This window comes from Erpetoichthys calabaricus, chromosome 3, assembly GCF_900747795.2.
Source record: "Erpetoichthys calabaricus chromosome 3, fErpCal1.3, whole genome shotgun sequence".
In the NCBI taxonomy this organism is placed as follows: Eukaryota; Metazoa; Chordata; class Cladistia; order Polypteriformes; family Polypteridae; genus Erpetoichthys; species Erpetoichthys calabaricus.
Window position 1 is genome coordinate 19,909,628 of NC_041396.2, and position 24,211 is coordinate 19,933,838.

A 24,211-nucleotide genomic window follows, 5' to 3' on the forward strand; every position below is an offset into this window, starting at 1 on the left:
TCATTGCGGATTCGGACAATGACTAGCAACGAAAGGTACAGAAAGACATTGCCATTTATCTTTAACTGTCTTATGTAGCATGTGAAATTCAAATAAAGTAGCGGTTTGTAATATTAGTCGATATTTTTGTATACCTACCTGTACTGACACGCGAGAAAAAAATTTTGCATTCTGAAGGTTTTTGTTAATAATGGCCGGTCTCTAATAGCAGCCGGTTTCTATTAAGCACAGGGAGCCGAGGCTAGTTTCGCAAATAAACGCCGGGGGCCTCTATTGGAGCATATACGGTATGCATTTGCACTTGCATACCCCGATGCAGGCAGTCCAGTAGAGCTGAGTTAGTCAGCTTTCATCAAACGTCCCACCTACAGTTAGGTCCATAAATATTTGGACAGAGACAACTTTTTTCTAATTTTGGTTCTGTACATTACCACAATGAATTTTAAATGAAACAACTCCAATGCAGTTGAAGTGCAGACTTTCAGCTTTAATTCAGTGGGGTGAACAAAACGATTGCATAAAAATGTGAGGCAACTAAAGCATTTTTTGAACACAATCCCTTCATTTCAGGGGCTCAAAAGTAATTGGACAAATTAAATAACTGGAAATAAAAGGTTAATTTCTAATATTTGGTTGAAAACCCTTTGCTGTCAATGACGGCCTGAAGTCTTGACCTCATGGACATCACCAGATGCTGGGTTTCCTCCTTTTTAATGCTCTGCCAGGCCTTTACTGCAGCGGCTTTCAGTTGCTGTTTGTTTGTGGGCCTTTCTGTCTGAAGTTTAGTCTTCAACAAGTGAAATGCCTGCTCAGTTGGGTTAAGATCAGGTGACTGACTTGGCCATTCAAGAATTTTCCACTTCTTTGCTTTAATAAACTCCTGGGTTGCTTTGGCTATATGTTTTGGGTCATTGTCCATCTGTATCATGAAACGCCATCCAATCAATTTGACTGCTGTATTTAGCTGGATTTGAGCAGACAGTATGTCTCTGAACACCTCAGAATTCATTCGGCTGCTTCTGTCCTGTGTCACATCATCAATAAACACTAGTGTCCCAGTGCCACTGGCAGCCACCACACTGCCTCCCTCCACCGTGTTTTACAGATGATGTGCTATGCTTTGGATAATGAGCTGTTCCACGCCTTCTCCATACTTTTTTCTTGCCATCATTCTTGTAGAGGTTGATCTTGGTTTCATCTGTCCAAAGAATGTTTTTCCAGAACTGTGCTGGCATTTTTAGATGTTCTTTAGCAAAGTCCAATCTAGCCTTTCTATTCTTGAGGCTTATGAGTGGCTTGCACCTTGCAGTGCACCCTCTGTATTTACTTTCATGCAGTCTTCTCTTTATGGTAGACTTGGATATCGATACGCCGACCCCCTGGTGAGTGTTGTTCACTTGGTTGGCTGTTGTGAAGGGGTTTCTCTTCACCATGGAAATGATTCTGCGATCATCCACCACTGTTGTCTTCCGTGGACGTCCAGGTCTTTTTGCGTTGCTGAGTTCACCAGTGCTTGCTTTCTTTCCCAGGATGTACCAAACTGTAGATTTTGCCACTCGTAATATTGGAGCAATTTCTCGGATGGGTTTTTTCTGTTTTCGCAGCTTAAGGATGGCTTCTTTCACCTGCATGGAGAGCTCCTTTGACCGCATGTTGTCTGTTCACAGCAAAATCTTCCACATGCAAGCACCACACCTCAAATCAACTCCAGGCCTTTGATCTGCTTAATTGATAATGACATAACGACGGACTTGCCCACACCTGTCCATGAAATAGCCTTTAAGTCAATTGTCCAATTACTTTTGAGCCCCTGAAATGAAGGGATTATGTTCAAAAAATGCATTAGTTGCCTCACATTTTTATGCAATCGTTTTGTTCACCCCACTGAATTAAAGCTGAAGGTCTGCACTTCAACTGCATCGGAGTTGTTTCATTTAAAATTAATTGTGGTAATGTACAGAACCAAAATCAGAAAAAAGTTGTCTCTGTCCAAATATTTATGGACCTAACTGTACATTGAGCCACATACAGTGAAAGGCTCATTACCACTAGACAGTTGTGGTTCAATAATAATAATAATAATACATTACATTTATATAGCGCTTTTCTCAGTACTCAAAGTGCTATCCACACAGGGAGGAACTGGGAAGCGAACCCACAATCAGAGGATTCTAATGCTGTATAGTTGTCTATGATTGGTCATTTGTACTGTCATTTGTGTAAATGGCAACAAATATAATGCTTATGTAACATGTTTCACACCAAGCTTGAGTCAAGATTGTGAGCAAAGATTTGACTTTATTGAGAACGACATCTTTCACTAAAAATTCGAAGTTGCTTAATATAATTTTGAAGCATCGCAGCGTACAGTTTTACAGTTCAAGCATCATGAGGTTCAATTACTATACTCGCAGGCCGTGTACTGCCTTCTCCTCCCTATGTTAGCTTTCTCAGCAGCACCCTTTCAATTTCAACTTAGAGTATACCGGCAATATTTAATAGTGTCCCGAGGAGCAATTGTTACACTGTACTTGTGCCTCTCAGATTTTCACGCGAGATGTCACTGTATCATATTGCTTGCTTCACTCTTTCAGCTAGTGACTTGCCGATGTTATAATCCCCCCGCTCTCCTCTCCTCCATTGAAGGGATGGACAGCGCCACGCTGTATTTTTTTTAATCCTGTTCCTAATCATGCTTGCTTCATCCCCAGTTCCCCCACCAATGCCAACTGGGAAGGGAAAAAACGAGCGTGATTACACAAGGGAAATAAAATTGAACTACATGGGTGTCATCTATGAAAGGAGTATATGATTACATGACTGTTCCTTTATGAATTTTTATACCCAGACAATTTGAGCTGACAATGCTACCTGCTTTACCACCATGCCAACTAAACAGAACCTGCCAATTACCTAGTAAGACTTTCTATTTATAAATTAAACAATAGGCGTGTAAACACCACTGACTAATTTGTTTAATCGCTTTTGTCTGGGTTTGCTCAAGTGAGTCAGTTGCCTCCAAGATTTTACTCCTCCACCTTGAGCAGTCTTGGAAATTCTTAAGTTGGCAGGCAGTCCATTCTTTCTCACACCATTAAGAAATTGCCAGAAATAACCAGCAAAAAATGTTCATATCAGAACATTACTAAAAAGTTTAAGTTAGGCATACCAGCATTCCTCTCTAGGCTGAACAGAGATCTTACCTTGGGCATATGCTGGGTCCATTGGTGGTTGAAAAAATGGAGGCCCTGCAGCAGGATAATGTGGGGGCATTACAGGTGGGTATGGCTGAGCCATGGGAGGTTGATAGTACTGTCCTGCTGGATATCCTGGGTACTGGTAGTCTGGTACTTTGCCTTGAGGTGCGTATGATGGGTCTACGGGATAGCCGGACATCTGGATGTTCTGACCTGGTCCTGCATAGAAAACAAAGACATTCACTATGGGAACATCAACGACAGAGACAGTCAATCAGCCTCGGAGCACCAATCCAAAGAAACATCATCTCAAGGCATCTTACAAAGTGTGAAAGAATACGGTTCAATGGAGCAAAATAAATGGTGAACTACAAGGTAACGGAAACATTTAATAAAAACAAAGGAAGTCATCCATGCTAGAAATGGTCCACAAATTGTGTGGAATGTAAGGGACACATCTGACTCAAACCCGACTGGAACTGAGCCGGGGGAGACCAAGCACAGGATTTAGACTGGGGTAGTGACAACTACTACTGAGTACATGAGCAGAGTCTCTAGGGACTGGTGATGTGTGGTCTCCTCTGCTCAGACTGTTGCCTTTATAACTAAATCAGGATAAGAAACAAAACAAAAAAGTGGATGAATGAACATTGAGTGATTTGAATAATTGCTACAACAAATACTTTCTTAGCATTATCCTTACTTTTTTTGTTGTAGCAAGTTAGTTACTATATTATACATCCCAAGAAAAACTGATAAAATGTATATATTGCCACTGAATTTGTCGCTGAATCACATCGTGTTGCACTATGGTAACATCTGGTATCCATACAAGAACATGCAACATCTGGATTACAAAGGCCTTAAGAAGCAGACCCTTTTGTGCTGTGAGCTAATCTTGTGTGCATTGGTGCTGCCATTAAGCACTGCAAATGATGTCAGCTCAGCTGTCACTCTCCGGTTTTAGTGCAGCAACACCACTACACTCCACCCATCCACCGTGAAAATGCTGCCGACTACGCCAAGTGCTTTGTCATGGAATCACATCAGTCCAGACGGACCACAGTTCTCCCATCAGCTAACGGGATATAAGGAGCTGCTTCTGAGTGTCTTTGTAATCCAGGTGTTGTGGGTTTGTGGCTGGCAACAGGTAGCTGGTCACTAATATTTACCACAGTGTAAATGTGAAGTTTGTAAGTGTAATTCATGTTTATATTTAAATTTACTTGGGCTTTCTTGAAGCTTTTAAAATAAGATTTAAATATTTTCTAGGGTTTTCTTACCCGAGAATTTATTTGTTGCATCTTTTTTATTTGCAGATATTATTTATTTTTTAACATTATTTTCAGCGTCACTTTGTTTTTCCAATCGGTGCCTCCATTTTGAGGATTTCGCATTGCTTGTTAAAATGGTTAACACATCCCACAATGCACTAAGACAGTGCAAAGATGTCATCATCGGCATGGCTATATAAGGGTCGCTTCTCACAGCTTTAGTTTATCTGAGATTAAATTTATTTGAAAACTCCTGGCTTTCATTTGGCGGCACGGTGGCACAGTGGTAGTGCTGCTGCCTCGCAGTTAGGAGACCTGGGTTCGCTTCCCAGGTCCTCCCTGTGTGGAGTTTGCATGTTCTCCCCGTTTCTGCCTGGGGTTCCTCCCATAGTCCAAAGACATGCAGGTTAGGTGGATTGGTGATTCTAAATTGTCCCTAGTGTGTGGGTGTGTTTGTGTGTGTCCTGTGGTGGGTTGGCACCCTGCCTGGGATTGGTTCCTGCCTTGCGCCCTATGTTGGCTGGGATTGGCTTCAGCAGACCCCTGTGTTTGGATTCAGCGGGTTGGAAAATGGATGGATGGTTTTCATTTGTGATTTTTTAGAGACTTTTCGCTATGTTCTTTCACTTTGAATTTTGGGTTAGCATTTTTGGTTTTATCTTTGACCGATGGGTCTGAGCTCGCTCTGCTGTATTTTTTGTTCTTGCCTTTTCTCCCAGTCCTTCCTTATAAAAATTTTCCAGATTTCACTCTGAAGTCAGTACATATTTGTACTGAGGCAGACTGTGTTGCGATTTCATGCTGAAATTGTTACATTTTGTGAAAATCTGGCGTTTGAAAGTATTACAGAGTAGCAAGAGATTTTATCAGCGTTCTGGGTTGAAATCAGCGTACAGTCCTTATCAGGTGTCCACTACACTAAAATGTCATACAGATTGCAGTATATTTATGTTCATTCCTAATAACATCACATTCTCAAACTTACTTAATCCAATTCAGGCTTAAGGGGGTGGTGCCTATTCAGACATCACTGGGTGCAAGGAAGGAACTGGCTCTGGGCAATCCATTGTAGGGCCCACTAATGCACAAGGGGCCAGTTTAAAAGTGCCACGTGGGAGGAAAACCTATGCAGGCACTAAGAAAATGTGCAGAGTCCATACTGCTAAAGTCAAACCTAAGATTCAAACACAGCATGTGTGAACACAGAAGTGCCAGGCTAACCACTGTGCCACCATGCTGCCCACACCCATTCCTAATATTAAAGGTTAACAACTTGTAACCACTTCTGGTGATTATAAGACAAATCAGTAGAGTGTCATGCTAAGTTCTGGGTTTCATTCCTGGCTCAGCTGCCTTTTCTTTCCATGTACCGTTTTTATTGCCTTTCTAGAGACACTCCTTCAATGCCATTCGATGTCACCGCAGACATGTCACAGGCTCGACTGACTATTTCTGTTGTGTTCAAGTGTACTACTGGTGCTAAAAGAACAGTCAGCCTATGCAATGTGCAATGCAGTGCACCCCGCAGTTCTTGTCCTGTCAACCATGGTGCGCACCCACATCCCTGCTTGCCATGCGCAGATCTTCCACGTTGGTGCACTCCATAAGAAGGATGTCAACAATGGCACGTCCGTGTTGCTGCCTGCCATGAAAAGCGAATCCGCATTGTTGCCTGTCGTGACAAAGAACCAAAGTCCAATTTTGTGGCTGAGGTCATCTGCATATCCATTTCATGGGTACTGTTACGCATAGCATGGCATAAACTGTCTATTGACATCAAGAAAAAGGCTCATGAGTTTATGAATTTTTGCATGACAGACAGACAACCCCTTTGTATTTTACATATATAGATAAATAATATTTCCTGATTTCTTTTTGTGTTTTTCTGTTTATATTTTATGTTTCAATAGGTATTATTACCTTATATTACTTAATTATCTTTTATTAATTCCTTGCTATCTAGCACTTCCTTATTATGTTTTATTGCTTTATCTTTCATATTATGTTGATTATGTATTGATTAGTTTTTTGTTTTATGTATCTTTTTCTCTTAACGTTGAGTCTAAGGAAGATGGGACCCCCCTGAAAATACAGTGGTGGGACCACCATCCCACACCTCTGACTATTTTGCTACCATTTCTGGCTTTGGATTGTTGGACTGTGACTGTGGACTGGTTTTGTCAACCATTGGTTTGCCTTTTGTTGTCTGTTGGACCAATCAGTTATGAAGGATGCTATACATGAAAGGAAACAAAAGAAAAATTTTTAAATTCATTTGTGAGGCCCCTACCTTCATAGGGTGTTCTCCTTTGCTGCCGCCGCTGGTACAGGTAACAACAGGAGCACATGAAGCAGCAGAGCACAGTGGCAACAATGGCTATAAACAGCAATATGGATGAGGCGATGCCAGCAATCATGGTGGGACTGAAGAAGAAAGAATGCCCAAGTGTTTGTTAGTATATAGTCTCAGAAGTGGGGCAGAAGTGGTAACGCACTCATGAACATTGATATGCTCACCTCATCTGCATCACCATGCAGTGCTTCTGCTGCCTTTCAGTAAACAAGCGGTACGTATCCAGACAGCAGTAGCGATGGTAGCAGTTCCCACAGCAGAAGGAGAGCAGAGGGCAGTCTCTGCCACTGTGCCAAGTGCCATTTCTATCCACATACCACAGGCAGTCTTCATTTGCAGAAGCTGGGGATGTGACAAAGACAAAAGGACATGGTTTATAAATTTTAGCCACTGATTAATTTACAAGGATGCTTGCTAACCTTGCATAGTCATAAACGTTTACTCTCCTCCACTACTATCTGCAGTGAGTTCAGAGGGCATCCCATAACCCCATAATAACCATAATCATAGTCATCATGCCTTCCTAATTAGCTTGCTGAATCAGTGGGACTTTCATAAACTTGCGTTCTACAGAGCAGAAAACATACCAGGCCTTCACAGAGTGGTAGAATATGTAACGGATGTCAATGCCCACATTAAAGAAACGCGGTATCCTAAGAAAGAGAGTTGGCTCGGACTATTCTTCTCTTATTCCTCTGTGTTAAAAGACCAGTTCAGCCTGTCAACAATGTGGACCCCCAAGCACTTGCAGCAGTGCAGCACCTCCACCTATAGTGATAGGATGTAGAGATTTTTTGGTGTGGTAAACGTCAACAAGTAGCTTGTTGGTTTTGCTGATGCAGACAATTGTCAAAGTTCTCTCCAACTCTTATCCTCTGTCTAATCCCTGTTGCAGAATCATTTATTATTTATTTGCTTGGCAGACATTTTTATCTAAAGTGACTTCCAAAGGAGGGCAACATAACCCAGTAACATCAGTCAAAGGACTGTTCTGAACAAGAGTAGCAGGACAGGTTACACAAGGTGATCACCACAAGGGAAGAGCTATAAAGTTAGAATAACAAAAATGATTAACAATATGACAAATATCCATAATGCAAAAAACATTCATTAACAATCTGACAGATATTCTCAGAACAGTAGGGTTTACAATCCGTTCCTCAACACACTGAGGGAGCCAGAAGTTCAGATGGAGGTGGGCAACTCTTTCCATCAACTAGGAGCCACATATGAAAAGTGTCTGGACTGAGATATGTTATCGTGTAGAGGTGGCATCACCCAGTATTGTTCACGGAGTGGGTGAGAAGGAGCACAGCACCTTACCAGTGTCCCCATACGGGCAGATGCTAACCCACTAACAACTCTGTAGGCAAGCTTCAAGGATCATCAGAGAATTTTTGCAAGTGACATGACCTGGTGTTATATTTATAGCCCTGAGATGTTCGGGGTGAACACAAAAAGTGACAATTGTGGTGATCCAGTATTGCTCACACAGTCTTTGAGCCTCACAAACTGTGGTGCGACAAACTGATGATCCATTATATAGGACACCATAGGCTCATCCACCTTTATGTTCCTGAGCTTACTCTTTAACAAGGGTGGCTAGAGTGCAATGGTGTGCAGTTACCTTTTGTAATATTATCTAAAGCAGTGCTCCGCAACCGGTGTGCCGCGGCACACTGGTGTGCCTTGAGCCGATACAGGTGTGACGCGGTCAAATAAGACAATTTTCTAACTAAATAATATTTCAACGGTCCTCCTTAGAAACACAGTAACGAGAATACGTGCAATGAAATATTCGCGTAAATAGCCTTTTAAAGGTTTCATAATTTTATGTGTCATTTCTCTGAAATAATAAATCCCATCGCCTGTCGCCTACGACGTAGGCCCTACGTAGTCGCCAGACAACTCCGTAGTATGCTTTGATAGGCAGATCGCTCCGTGCCCTCACCTAGATTCAATTCAAGCTGACGTATTAGTCGTGCTACGTCGCATTCACTCGTCTTGCGACAGTAGTTATCATTCATTACTATTAGTTGTGTTGCTGAATTGTGTATGGTTAACGTTCTTCGTGTGATTCATATTTAGTTTTATACCCCTTTAAATATGGATAAATTTTTACGTGGAAAAGATTCGTCTTCACGTACAGATGATGAAGAACCCAGCACAAGTGTTGCAAAAAAAACCCAAAGAAGATTGTGAAAAGGAAGTACAACGAAGACTACATTCGATATGGATTCTCGTGGTGTGGTGACGAAACGGCTCCAAAGCCACAATGCATCATTTGCGGCGATCAGCTATCAAACGAGGCAATGGCACCCAGTAAACTAAATCGCCAGCTAAATTCAAACCATCCCAGTTACGCCAAAAAAGACAAACAACTCTTGTGTTAATTAAAAATGATAAGCGGTCATGCTTAAAAGATCTTGACCAAGAACTTCGGGTTGCGCTGTCAAATATTGAGCCGAATATAAAACTTTTGTGTTCATTGAAACAAGCGCAGGTATCACATTAATCAGTCATTATGTTATAATAATTATTAAGATTGCATAAAAGTTAATATAGTATAGTTTTTATGTATGTATACTTATAATAAATGTATACTTATAATAAAAAATGAAAATTTATTGTAATATTTGTGTATTAAATTCATATCTATATATCAGTGGCGTAGCTGGAGATCGTGTTGCCCGGGGCGGTGAAAAATTTGACGCCCCAAAGCTGAAAGAAATTTTTTTTTTTTGCGCCTCCTCAAGGAACAAAAAAAAAAAGAAAGTACCGCAGTTTGGACGCCCCTAAATAGCTGGCGCTCGGAGCGGAGCCGAACCACACCCCCCCCCCCCCCCCGCCCCCCCCGCTATAGCGACGCCACTGCTATATATTATAGCTTTTGATGTGCCGCGGAATTCTAGGAAGAACTTTGGTGTGTCGTAGGTGAGAAAAGGTTGCGGAGCACTGATCTAAAGTACCAATGGGGTAGTGACATCACACATGTGTATACACCGTAATTAATAATGCATGAACAAGGCAAGATTGCACAGTAAACTGGCGAGGTGGAGTACGTGAAAGTTCTGTGCATGCGTGCGGCAAATAATGCAGGTAGTGCAGATTGGGTTGTGATTGGCTGCTATAGTTCTGTGATGTCATGCTGGCCTTGCAAAGTATCATGGGGTGCAGGGGAAAGAAAGTTTGCCTATGACAGCCACAGGCTGAATTTTCAGGGAAAAAATCTGGCGATTGAAGGTCACCAGTGAACCCAACAAATTTGCTGCGAAAAATGCTCTGGCGAATTTCGCCAATCTATACTATCCATAATTAACATTATGTAAACGTGTATAACCTTCCTGAGTTTTGAATGTCTTATCAATGATGCAGTCTTGTGTTGACCTTTGCTATTTATTGAGAATGTTATATTATTCTTTGATCGTCGCACATGTTGATGTTGCATGGATAGACTCTGTCCCCAGGGACCCTGAAATTAACCGAGTTTGAGAATATTATGCTATAATCCATCCATCCATTTTCCAACCCGCTGAATCCTAACTACAGGGTCACGGGGGTCTGCTGGAGCCAATCCCAGCCAACACAGGGCACAAGGCAGGAAACAATCCTGGGCAGGGTGCCAACCCACCGCAGGACTTATGCTATAATGTTCTTTTATTTATTTTTTTACTGCACCAAGTTTGTCAGTTTGAGAGTACAGGTTGGCCCTTGCGGAAATTATTTTGCGACTTACTGTTGAAAACCGCAGGTGGCGCTGTAGCAACACTACTTAAATGGACTACAAATCCCAGCAACTCCAAGACTACTAATACCATTGGTTAGCTTTGGCAGATGCTGCGAGTGTGGCTTGGTGAAACAATACGAGGGCACTAGTATTGAGTCATAAAATGCCGACGGGATCACAATCAGTGGTGTCTTTTTGTTTCAATGCTTCACTGCACACCTATCAAATTACAGTTTTCTCTGTTTTTATATTCTTTGCGTTGTGCCCACTTGTTTATGTTATTTTATCTGGGTTGGAAAACATCTGCATGTGAAGAGCACTCTCCACTTCTACAAATCTTCACATACATCAGCATCACGGTAGGGCAAAACATTACATGACTTTCAGGAAGTTGGTGACACCACCAACATCTGCATCGGTGAAACTGGACCGTGTCATGAGTGTTCACTGTTTTTGTCATTTACTTCCATAAATATACATAAACAAAACTTTATTATAATAAACTGTAATTTGCTTGCGTAGTGATCATTCTATCTAGCATTTTTTGCTAATTTTTGCATTGTAATTAGTGCAATAAACTTAAAATATACAGTAATCAATGGGCCCAAAACGTTATCATGGATTTTCACATTCTCAAGGGTCTTGCACCCCAAACCCCAAAGGCATTACATTCTAGTTTCTTCTTATTGCTCATATTAATTACTAAAACAGTATTGGAAAATATAATGCTACATTAATTGCAAGATGCGGAGGGAGGTGTTATAGACTTGATAATTAAATACTGTACTAAGATTTGTGCATGAAACTAAAGCTAAGAGCACACAAATTGATTTTCTCATATGTTAAGACTCCCGATCACAAGTGCTGGTGCCTCACAGTAAGGAGACTTGGGTTCTCAGCCCAGGTCCTCCCTGTGTGTGGAGTTCTCCCCGTGTCTGCATGGGTGTCCCCCTTGTGCTCTGGTTTCCTCCCACAGTCCAAAAACATGCAGGTTAGGTGGATTGGTGTTTCCTAAACAGGCCCTAGTGTGTGGTACATGTGTGTATTTGCCATGCGATTGACTGCCACCCCACCCAAGGTTTGTTCCCGCCTTGCGCCCTATGCCAGCTGAGATAGTATCCAGCAGACCCCCGTGACCCTGTTCAAGACTAAGAAGGTTAGAAAGTGACTGACGGTCACAAGAATACTGAAGTGACGTAACTTGACTGAGGGCCAATCAGTGATGCACAGACTGACGGAGGACAGAACCTCGCAACGTTAAGATTCAAATCCTTCACTCACTTGATTGCAGTGCCGCATTTGAAGGACACGCAAAGGTGAGGGGATATACTTTGGACAAACCACAGCAACGTGGTGACTAAGCTGGGATTTGGCCAGCAGCCATTCTGACTAAATGCCCGATTTGTTAAACCCTTAGCTCTGTGATGCCTCACCTCTAGCAGCTAAAGATACTTACAAGTAATAAGAGGCTTACACAAATGAAGGTAAACACTAGCAGGAGAAAAAAGTGAAAAGGAGTAATAAAGAAAACAGTGGAAATAGTTAAGATACTACTAGTTTAACTACTTACCTAAATCATTAGGAGTAATAAAGAAAACAGTGGAAATAGTTAAGATACTACTAGTTTAACTACTTACCTAAATCATTATGAGCTTAAGTACATGGCTTAGTTTGGCTAACACGGTTGGACTAAAATTAATTCAGGCTAATCCCCAAAAATAAAACTTTAAAAAACGCACAAGACAGTAGAAAGAACTTTGCTAGAAATGTGGGATAATCCAGTAACACACATCATCTGCAGATGGTAAGACAATCAGGCAGAAATGGTGCTGATGCTGACAAACAGCAAAAAATATTTATGAGGCAGGGACTGGGGAATGAGAACAAAAACAAAAGCATGGCGCACAACCAAGGAGACTAAAGATCTGGCAGTAAAGCCCAGTCACTAGACACACTTGTAGTTCATTAACTGTTGCTTAACTAAAAACCCACAAAAAGTCCTTTCATCAAACCCTTTTTCAAGCCCTAAAAATCAAAAACTAAAGAAGGTATTGTATGTTCTGGTGATTATCCACAATCTTGGACACCTTTAAACATGTACTATGGCTTTTTGAACCATTGCCTTTATGGTGTCACAAAGTGCAATGGCTGGGAATGTAACCCCAAGCAACGGGCCATAACGTCAGCACAACGAAGCAAAGTTACACTTTTTTTTCTATGTACTTGTTATGGTGTATAAAATCTACAAATTATTCTCTATATTTTTATTATTATATTTTGCTCAATCCCAACAAGATGAATTCAAATGTAGGAGGCATTATAATAAAAAGGCATATCCTCTTCCTTTACACCTCACTTTTATAACAGTTGTTCACAGCTGGTATTACAGCCTGGGAATGGAAGATTGAGCCATGCCTCAGGTTATTGATTACTTTATGGATGGACATCTGGGACAACAATTTGGTTTACAGCCTGGGAAAGGAGGACATGAGGCAATATCAAAAAACGTTATTATCTGGGAAAAGATAGATTAAAGAGTTTGAGCAAAATTTATCCATCATATTGACAGCCAGCCAATCAGGTGCATGGAACATTCATGTGTTGTGAAACCACGGCATGAAACTTTAGAATAAATATGCCTCATTTGAAAGCAACAAAGAAGAAGAGAAACAGCGACGACGGAAAAGCGACATCAGAAAAGAAAACAAAGACACGTATGACCAGTTTTCTTCCGATCGTCAGTTAACAGCATTTTCATGAATGTCGATTACTAAATCAAACGCCACACTGGGACATTCATCCTTGTCTTCTGCAACTTTTTCGTAAGCTTTTTCTAAAGACTATATATATCCAGACTTTCCTATCAGTACCTATTTTCTATTATTCTTTGCTCCAGTGGTATTATTATTATTCTTGTAATAAATACTGTAGAGCGATTGAAGTAATAAGTTAGACTTCTTTGAGCACCTAGTGCAGCCAGAGATTTGCCACTACCTCTGTGCTGCGAGGTTTATTTTGGCTGAGAGTGGGAGCTCCACTCAATAGTAGGGACAGTACGTAAAGAAGGTATTCTTGGCTGATAAATGGCCAGTAGTCAAAAGTGCTGAGTCTTTGTATGTTTAAATGTATTCTTGTAGACTAAAAGTAATATTCAGGTCTGAGATATCACTAAAACATTGTACAGTGCATCCAGAAAGTATTCACAGCGCATCACTTTTTCCACATTTTGTTATGTTACAGCCTTATTCCAAAATGGATTAAATTCATTTTTTTCCTCAGAATTCTACACACAACACTCCATAATGACAACGTGAAAAATGTTTGAGATTTTTGAAAATTTATTAAAAATAAAAAAATTGAGAAAGCACATGTACATAAGTAGTCACAGCCTTTGCCATGAAGCTCAAAATTGAGCTCAGGTGCATCCTGTTTCCCCTGATCATCCTTGAGATGTTTCTGCAGCTTAATTGGAGTCCACCTTTGGTAAATTCAGTCGATTGGACATGATTTGGAAAGGCACACACCTGTCTATATAAGGTCCCACAGTTGACAGTTCATGTCAGAGCACAAACCAAGCATAAAGTCAAAGGAATTGTCTGTAGACCGCCGAGACATGATTGTCTCAAGGCACAAATCTGGGGAAGGTTACAGAAACATTTCTGCTGCTTTGAAGGTCCCAATGAGCACAGTGGCCTACATCATCCGTAAGTGGAAGAAGTTTGAAACCACCAGGACTCTTCCTAGAGCTGGCCAGCCATCTAAACTGAGCGATCGGGGGAGAAGGGCCTTAGTCAGGGAGGTGACCAAGAACCAGATGGTCACTCTGTCAGAGCTCCAGAGGTCGTCTGTGGAGAGCCTTCCAGAAGGACAACCATCTCTGCAGCAATCCACCAATCAGGCCTGTATGGTAGAGTGGCCAGACGGAAGCCACTCCTTAGTAAAAGGCACATGGCAGCCCACCTGGAGTTTGCCAAAAGGCACATGAAGGACTCTCAGACCATGAGAAAGAAAATTCTCTGGTCTGATGAGACAAAGATTGAACTCTTTGGTGTGAATGTCAGGCATCACGTTTGGAGGAAACCAGGCACCGCTCATCACCAGGCCAATACCATCCCTACAGTGAAGCATGGTGGTGGCAGCATCATGCTGTGGGGATGTTTTTCAGCAGCAGGGACTGGGAGACTAGTCAGGATAAAGGGAAAGATGACTGCAGCAATGTACAGAGACATCCTGGATGAAAACCTGCTCCAGAGCGCTCTTGACCTCAGACTGGGGTGACGGTTCATCTTTCAGCAGGACAACGACCCTAAGCACACAGCCAAGATATCAAAGGAGTGGCTTCAGGACAACTCTGTGAATGTCCTTGAGTGGCCCAGCCAGAGCCCAGACTTGAATCCAATTCAACATCTCTGGAGAGATCTTAAAATGGCTGTGCACCGACGCTTCCCATCCAACCTGATGGAGCTTGAGAGGTGCTGCAAAAAGGAATGGGCCAAACTGGCCAAGGATAGGTGTGCCAAGCTTGTGGCATCATATTCAAAAAGACTTGAGGCTGTAATTGCTGCCAAAGGTGCATCGACAAAGTATTGAGCCAAGGCTGTGAATACTTATGTACATGTGATTTCTCAGTTTTTTTATTTTTAATAAATTTGCAAAAGTCTCAAGTAAACTTTTTTCATGTTGTCATTACGGGGTGTTGTGTGTAGAATTCTGAGGAAAAAAATGAATTTAATCCATTTTGGAATAAGGCTGTAACATAACAAAATGTGGAAAAAGTGATGCGCTGTGAATACTTTCCGGATGCACTGTATGTTGTTCGTGCTGATAATAAGTAAGTCTCTTGAAGTGCTGAGTGACAGGCTGTGTTATACCTAAAGCACTCGTGTGGTTTAAAGTGGTAAAGGTTAATCAGAGTGTGTGTCATTCATGGGGCACTGTTGTGGTTAGGGTCTGTGTGTATGCATATAGCTACTGTATGTATGTGTGTGTTCATCTTAAAGTACAACAGTAGACCAACCGAATAACAAACTTGACGAGAACACTTACCCTTGAGGGAAAACATGTAAAGGGTAAGTAGAGGGAAATACTACGATAATACAGTACTCTATAATTTTTTCTGCATTCTTTGGTTTCTGAGGTTTTTCATAAGGAGCATCACGCATGGACCCTTCGTGTTCCTCACAAATATGTAGTTCCACCCCAGGCCTGAGACGGGATGCTGCCACTAACTGTGTTTTCTTCCTTTTGCCCCACAGTACCGAGAAACCACCTAGTGAAGGCAACTGACTCCGCCTCTCATGGTCCCTGGGCCCTAAAAGCACGACCATCAGGAAGGAGGCGTCACTTCATGACCAAGCAACTGAAGAGTCGGAGTTGCTCTATTATCTAAATGTGGAATTACTTAATCTTAAAGAAGACTACTATCTGTTGTTGTAAACGGCACGATGCATTTGTTTTCCTTATTTTCATTTGAAGTCCAGTAAATGGGGATGGCTGGGTTGGCACCCCGACATTTATTTTGTCATGACCTGTCATTCACTTGAACGACCACAGGAGCTATTCAGATTTATTATTATGGGGTTCTGAATACATAAATCTGATTATCTGAAGGAAGGGTCTGGGATACTAACATGAGTGTTAGAGGACTGGTCTCTGGGATCAGATACACAGAGCTAACTAATGCCTTCTTCTCTTCTTAATGATATTCCAGACAACTATTTAATCCTAAGGTTTACTGATGTCTAGAATGGTTTAATTCTTGTTTTTCGGCCTCTTCTACTTTCACTGGCACAGCTGTTGTCCTCATGTTGGACAATGGCAACTTCTGACTCCCAATGGGTGAAAGCAAGCTGAGGTATATTTCTATTATAAAAGAAAATCTTGAGACAAGACTATTGCCAAGAGATTTTGTCAAGTCCTGCTGTCCACTCAACCATTTTCAAACACACCCACGGTCCACTCGCCTCTAATTCGTGTGAATGCTTTTGTCAGACACGGTTCCTGTGCTCTCTCAGCTCTTATAAATTTTTACGTTTTCCTCATTTTAAGTTGTTTATGAAAAGTGAAAACTTATTATGTCCGAATCTTATTGAAGAATTTTACCCCAAAGGGTTATCAACAGAAGAAATGAGTACACGGGCAATCCTAGCACAGAGTAACGATGAAGTCAAACGAATTTTACACGGCAAATTGGTTAAATGTGTATCAATAGACTATGCTGAAACAGTTGGTGGTGATGGTGCAGAAGATGAAAACATCAACTTTCAATATCACGAAGAATATGTACAACTGTTAACACTGTCTGGTCTTCCACCGGCTGAATTACTGTTGAGAGAAGGATGTATCGTAATGTTATTACGTAATTTATGTCTGAATGATGGGCTATGCAATAGGACAAGATTAGTTGTATTGAAAATTGGTTGAACAATTCTAACATGTAAAATTTTAACAGGCGACAAGAAAGGTAATGTAGTACATCTTCAGGGGATAACATTAGACACCAAAAGAGATCTATTAAAATGTTTACAGTTTCCTGTTATAGAATAGCTTTTGCTATGACAATTAACAAATCACAGGGACAAACATTCCAAAAGTTGGTTTATTTATTAGAGAGAAAGAAACGATATTCACTCACAGGCAGTTATACATTGTGTTGTCACAATGTAACTCCAAACACGGAATAAAAATTCAGTGTGATATTGACGAAAAGTTAATACCAGATATTGTTTTTACTGAAGTGTTACAGTAACAGTGCAAGTTTAAAAAGTATTTCCGTGTTATTTTCAAAGCCAAAAAGAACAAAAACATATAACTCAACAAACACCTCTAACGCAATATGAAAGATAATTTTCTTTGAATTTGTTCCGTTTTATTTTTATTTAACTATGGGTAATTACTCACTGTAATGTAAAATAGTTAGTTCTATTACGCATATGTAACAATTCCCATGAAAATAACAATCTGTTTAAATTGTACATCCGCTTCCCCATACGCGAGCGGCAGAGACGCGAAGTGGCTGGCGCATAGCGCCCGCCTGGGTGTTGGTGAGCGAAGCGAGCAGGGGGCAGAGCCTGCTAGTCTTAAAAAGCAATGAAACATACCTGAGGAATCACAAACACCTGAGACACCAATTGTGCCAAATATTAGGGTGCCCTGAAGTGGGGGCTACCGTTTATAAAAAGTGTTGTCATTTCTACATGCGGTGACTGAAATGTATGCAAATATCCTTAAATGAAAGTATGCAGTGTGCATTTTAATGATTTTGTAATTGTTTGATTTGTAATTTTAGGGGTAAATCAAGGAAAAATGTGTCTGTCTTAAAAATTAGGACAGTAATTTAATGGGAAAGCTATCAGGAACAGTGTCTTAAGTTTGGGGCAAGCACTTCTTCCTTTTCACATTAAAAATACTGAATTGTTAGTGAAAGAAGAGCATAAAAGAGTGGAAAGGGAACTACTAAGGCAAGAAAGTCGATTGTGTGTGCCATCAGCCGTAGAGCAGAACGATAATTATTAAAGACTTAGAACTGGGGCAAGCGACTCAGCAATCAATACAACCTAACTGAAACTTTTAAATGAAGGGTATTATATTGGCCATTGAACCAACCATAACATCTGCAGTTAACCTCTGGGCTCCACTGTGTACAATGTTAAAAAGAAAAAGGTTATAGTTATGGGATCTATTTTTAATGCTTGTTTTAACACATTAACATTTTTTAACACAAAATTTTGTGTGAAGTAAAACTTGGGAATTAAGAACAAGCCAGGGTGTGCGAAAGATGTGAAGTGGGGAAACAAAAAATAAAATGCTTACCTCTTGGTTTTAAGCCTTAATCTCAGAGACTCATTTCCAAGTTAAACTTTTTAAATCCTATATAGACGGATAGATTGGCATGAAAGTTGGCACATAGGATGAACTCGAACAAACTACTCGGACCAGATAAAAATTATCTTTGAGTACTTAAGAAAATTAGTGTGTATATATATATATATATACTGTATATATATATATATATACTGTATATATATATATATATATATATATATATTAGAAGAAAATCCTGGAATGGAAAACAAATGCAAGGCTACGATACGTGATAATCTCGAAAGACATTTTAAAGACCTGCGAGACCAAGGAGACTTGCCATGGGCCGTAAACATGTGACTTGGTGCCAAGAGATTGTCCCAGGGCCGTAGCAAAAAGGACAGCGGCTGTAAAGGCTTTAAAAAGATCGAAGGGCAGCGCGAACGTGAGCAGCGTTATACATCCTGCAAGAAAGAATTCAACCATGCCCGGGGCCAGAAATAAAAGACAGGTATTGCTTTTACAATGTCACACGAGACCAGGCAGTGAGCCATCATTTAAAACAAGTCAACAGACCTCTAAGCTAGCAGTTGTTGGATTGCTTTTGGCAGGCAAGCATCATGTGCTCCGAGCTCTTAAAACAACGGCATATCCTTAGCGTACGTTCAGCCGCAACACCCTTCACAACACGAGCAGTATTATACGTCTGGGAAGAAAGAGATGTAACTATGCACGGGGCAGGTAATAAAGAAACAAGTATTGTTTTTACAAATGTTTTTAAAGTAAAAGTGAAAATAATGCATATGTAACAATTCACAAGAAAATAACAATCTCTTTAAATTGTAGATTGCCTGCCTAAGGTAAAGTCATCCCTGATGAATGGGGACGTGGGAATGAGGGGTCCTTTCATCGGATTGATGAATGAGGTCTCCAGGACTTAAAACAAATCCAAATCATATTTTGTGATATCATCTAATGTGAAATTCTACTCCGTACTTCCAGAATTTTTATTATTATACTGTATTGAGGATTTATTCTGTTCTATGTATTGTATTGTATTGACCCTCTTCTTTTTGACACCCAGTGCACGCCCAACCTACCTGGAAAGGGGTCTCTCTTTGAACTTTTTTCTTGTCTTCTTAGAGAGTCAAGGGCTGTCAAGAGGCAGGGCCTGTTAAAGCCCATTGCGGCACTTCTTCTGTGATTTTGGGCTATACAAAAAATAAATTGTATTGTATATCCGGTAAACCAAACACAGAGGTTGGCGAGCGAAGCCCCCTAGTATGTATGTATATATATATATATATATATATATATATATATATATATATATAAACCTTTGACACATATTTTTAGGAAGTCAATGTGCGTTGCGGAGGTTCTGAAGGACAGGAAAATAGCAAATATTATCCCGTTATATAAAAAGGGTGATTGGCAGATATAAGTAATTATTGGCTAGTAGGCTTAAGATGCATCACTGAAAAAATTAATGAAAGGAATTATTAAGGATAAGATTGAGCAGCACATGGCAAGAACAGGAGTTTAACTGAACAGCCGGCATGGCTCCAGAAGGAGGTTGTGTTTTACTAACATGTTGGAATTTAATGAGGAAGCAACAAAAGGATACGATCAAAGTGGAGCATAGGAGATTATTTATCTTGACTTTCAGAAAGCATTTGATAAGGTGCCACATGAGAGGTTGGGCATCAAACTATAAGAGTTCAGGGTGTTATGTGTAGATGGGTGCAGAATTGGCAAAAACACAGAAAGCAGAGGGTGATGGAGAGAGGAGGCTTATCAGAATCAGTTGATGTTAAGAGTGGTGTCCAGCAGGGGTCAGTGCTAGGGCCATTGCCATTTTTAATATACAGTGGTGTGAAAAACTATTTGCCCCCTTCCTGATTTCTTATTCTTTTGCATGTTTGTCACACAAAATGTTTCTGATCATCAAACACATTTAACCATTAGTCAAATATAACACAAGTAAACACAAAATGCAGTTTTTAAATGGTGGTTTTTATTATTTAGGGAGAAAAAAAATCCAAACCTACATGGCCCTGTGTGAAAAAGTAATTGCCCCCTTGTTAAAAAATAACCTAACTGTGGTGTATCACACCTGAGTTCAATTTCCATAGCCACCCGCAGGCCTGATTACTGCCACACCTGTTTCAATCAAGAAATCACTTAAATAGGAGCTGCCTGACACAGAGAAGTAGACCAAAAGCACCTCAAAAGCTAGACATCATGCCAAGATCCAAAGAAATTCAGGAACAAATGAGAACAGAAGTAATTGAGATCTATCAGTCTGGTAAAGGTTATAAAGCCATTTCTAAAGCTTTGGGACTCCAGCGAACCACAGTGAGAGCCATTATCCACAAATGGCAAAAACATGGAACAGTGGTGAACCTTCCCAGGAGTGGCCGGCCGACCAAAATTACCCCAAGAGCGCAGAGACGACTCATCCGAGAGGTCACAAAAGACCCCAGGACAACGTCTAAAGAACTGCAGGCCTCACTTGCCTCAATTAAGGTCAGAGTTCACGACTCCACCATAAGAAAGAGACTGGGCAAAAACGGCCTGCATGGCAGATTTCCAAGACGCAAACCACTGTTAAGCAAAAAGAACATTAGGGCTCGTCTCAATTTTGCTAAGAAACATCTCAATGATTCCCAAGACTTTTGGGAAAATACCTTGTGGACTGATGAGTCAAAAGTTGAACTTTTTGGAAGACAAATGTCCCGTTACATCTGGCGTAAAAGGAACACAGCATTTCAGAAAAAGAACATCATACCAACAGTAAAATATGGTGGTGGTAGTGTGATGGTCTGGGGTTGTTTTGCTGCTTCAGGACCTGGAAGGCTTGCTGTGATAGATGGAACCATGAATTCTACTCTCTACCAAAAAATCCTGAAGGAGAATGTCCGGCCATCTGTTCGTCAACTCAAGCTGAAGCGATCTTGGGTGCTGCAACAGGACAATGACCCAAAACACACCATTAAATCCACCTCTGAATGGCTGAAGAAAAACAAAATGAAGACTTTGGAGTGGCCTAGTCAAAGTCCTGACCTGAATCCAATTGAGATGCTATGGCATGACCTTAAAAAGGCGGTTCATGCTAGAAAACCCTCAAATAAAGCTGAATTACAACAATTTTGCAAAGATGAGTGGGCCAAAATTCCTCCAGAGCGCTGTAAAAGACTCATTGCAAGTTATCGCAAACGCTTGATTGCAGTTATTGCTGCTAAGGGTGGCCCAACCAGTTATTAGGTTCAGGGGGCAATTACTTTTTCACACAGGGCCATGTAGGTTTGGATTTTTTTTTCTCCCTAAATAATAAAAACCACCATTTACAAACTGCATTTTGTGTTTACTTGTGTTATATTTGACTAATGGTTAAATGTGTTTGATGATCAGAAACATTTTGTGTGACAAACATGCAAAAGAATAAGAAATCAGGAAGGGGGCAAATAGTTTTTCACACCACTGTATATAATCCTGTAACAGCGCACTGCACGAATACACTTGACTTGAGCATGCCTAGTTTTCCTACTCTTTCTCTGTACGTTTATCTCTTTTCGCTGTTCCGTTATTTCACCGAGTAATAATTTCCATTTGTTTGCGCTAATGCGATCTTTCCTATCCTTTTTTTTTTTTTTGAGACTTTGGAATTTTTGTACTTCCATTATCTCTAACCTGCTCTGCATGTGTACTGCACCAACATTTTTGAATTCTTTACGACATTCTACTTTGTCACCTACTCTTTGCTTTTTATTACCGGCCCCGGGCGTGGTTAAATCTCTTTCTCGTGGGTTGTATTACGCTGCTCGCGTTGTGAAGGAGGGGGGCTGAACACACACTAAGGAGATGTGGTCGGATCAGCTGCTGTCTTTCTACTGCTGCTTGAGAGCTGTGTCTTCTTCTTTTCGCGCTGCGATCATTTAAAAGCCAGTACAGCAACTGTGCTTTTGCCACTTCGCTTCTCTGCCGCTCACGTTGTGTGTGGAGCTGATCGCATGCTAAGGAGATCCGCCCAGATCATCTACTGGCTTGCTGCTGCTGGTGAGCTGCGTGTTCAGCTTGTCGCGCTGCGAGTCAATCATTTAAAAGCCTGTACAGCAGCTGTCCTTTTGTCTCGTGGGACGTCAAAATGTCTTCGGAGAAGATCACGTCTCGTCTTCCTCATTTCCCTCCCAAGATTTTTTTTTATAATAGAGAGATATAAAAAAGTACAACACAAAACAGAATGAAACCCCCATACCCTGTGAAAGAGCGACATACAATGGGGTTATTGATATATTTTGCATGATGTTTCAACATATACAATGAAACATATTTTGTCTTTATGCTGCATTTCTTTGTACACATTTATAATTACTGTATATGACGCTGGGCTCATAAGTGAAGTTCTCTTAATGAGAATAAATTAAATGGAAATTGAAGCTACAAACCGTCTGGATCTCTGGGCTAGCATGATTCTGTTCCTTAGCATATTGCCCAGTGTATGTTGCCTGCAAGTATGGGATAGTTCTGATTGCTATACAGTATGTGTACTCATTTGTATGGAAGACTAAAGAGTGCTCTGTCTGTTATCTTCAAGCAGTAAGAAAAGATGAACATGGCTGCTTAAGAGCCACTAGAGCACCACTTACCAAATGACTGTAAAAATAAACCTTTTATTTTTCTTTAATTGAGACTCGCTAAGCATCAACAATTGATAGACAACAAAGGAAAAGACTGGAGAGATCTGAGCCTTCTACGAGAACACTATGCAAAATTTAAATAAAAATAAAAAAATTTTTATGCAAAGATTAGTTGACATGAAGTACAGGAAACAATAGTGACAGGCCACACTGGTAAATACTGAGATGTCGCTGACTTTGGAAATTGCCAGAATAAATAGAGTCTTTGTTTTATCTCTCATGGAGGCTGGAGAAGGAAATGTATAGGATGAGAAGGAGTGAAATAAAGAATGAACTTTGTAAATGAAACCTCAGGGGCTGCTAGTGCCTGGGAGACAGAAAGGGGCTTCTTTCATGTGGCACCACGTGAATCTCATTTCATGGACTTGTGAAGGCTAGGGTGTATTTGGAATATAAATTTTAGAGACTGACTGCACATGTGAATGCTTCTGAGGAAAAAAACAGAGTGTTAATGTGGCAATTTGTAAACTTGAAGATAATGAGTTGATTTTTCTTATTTGACATATGAATTAAGTATTGTTTACTTATTGGGATGAGTTGGGGGTTTCTTTATTTTCTTTACTTATAATATTGTAAACCAGTAAAGGCAGTGAATACACTTGACTTGAGCATTGTTAGTTTTCATCCTCTGTCTCTGTACGTTTAGCATTCATTTGCTCAGAGGCTGATGCGCTTGCTGCTTCCTGACCAGCCCTTCTTTTCTCCATCCTAGTGGCCTGCTTATTCTCTTCTTTTATTCGCATCTTTTTGCATTAAAACTGATTAAGTCAGTGTTTGTGTTGCAATTACTTAATACATTTTTCACTTAAGCTGGCACTTAAGTGTTCAATCTGCCTCAAGAATGATTTAAGATATGAAGAGTAGGGGAAGTGACGGCGAAGGTGGTATGGAATGAGAATGGCGCCCACTGCCGAGAGCTGATTCTACAATAAAATAAAATAAAAAGAGTAATAAAAATCATAATCCCAAAAGCAGACAGTAGAGGTCACGTAGTATATGTGTACCAAATTTCAGGTCAATAGGTGAAATGGTTTGGGAGCTATGTGTGAGTTAAAATCCTGGGCAGACAAACGGACAGCCACGGTAGCATATTATATAAGAAGCTGATTTCTTGATTATTGATTAATAATGTAAAATTCAAAATTCAAACAAATTTT

General features: G+C 40.6%; 1 protein-coding gene across 1 annotated transcript in view; it reads right to left on the minus strand.

Moving 5' to 3' along the window:
• Window positions 1-24,211, minus strand: part of shisa4 (shisa family member 4) — a 54,142-nt gene that overhangs the window by 2,358 nt on the left and 27,573 nt on the right. The window contains exons 2-4 of the mRNA XM_028796431.2: window positions 6,989-7,166; window positions 6,762-6,895; window positions 3,204-3,416 (exon numbers count right to left, since the gene is read on the minus strand). Coding sequence (XP_028652264.1) covers window positions 3,204-3,416; window positions 6,762-6,895; window positions 6,989-7,166 — 525 coding nt within the window. The remainder of the gene's footprint in view (window positions 1-3,203; window positions 3,417-6,761; window positions 6,896-6,988; window positions 7,167-24,211) is intronic.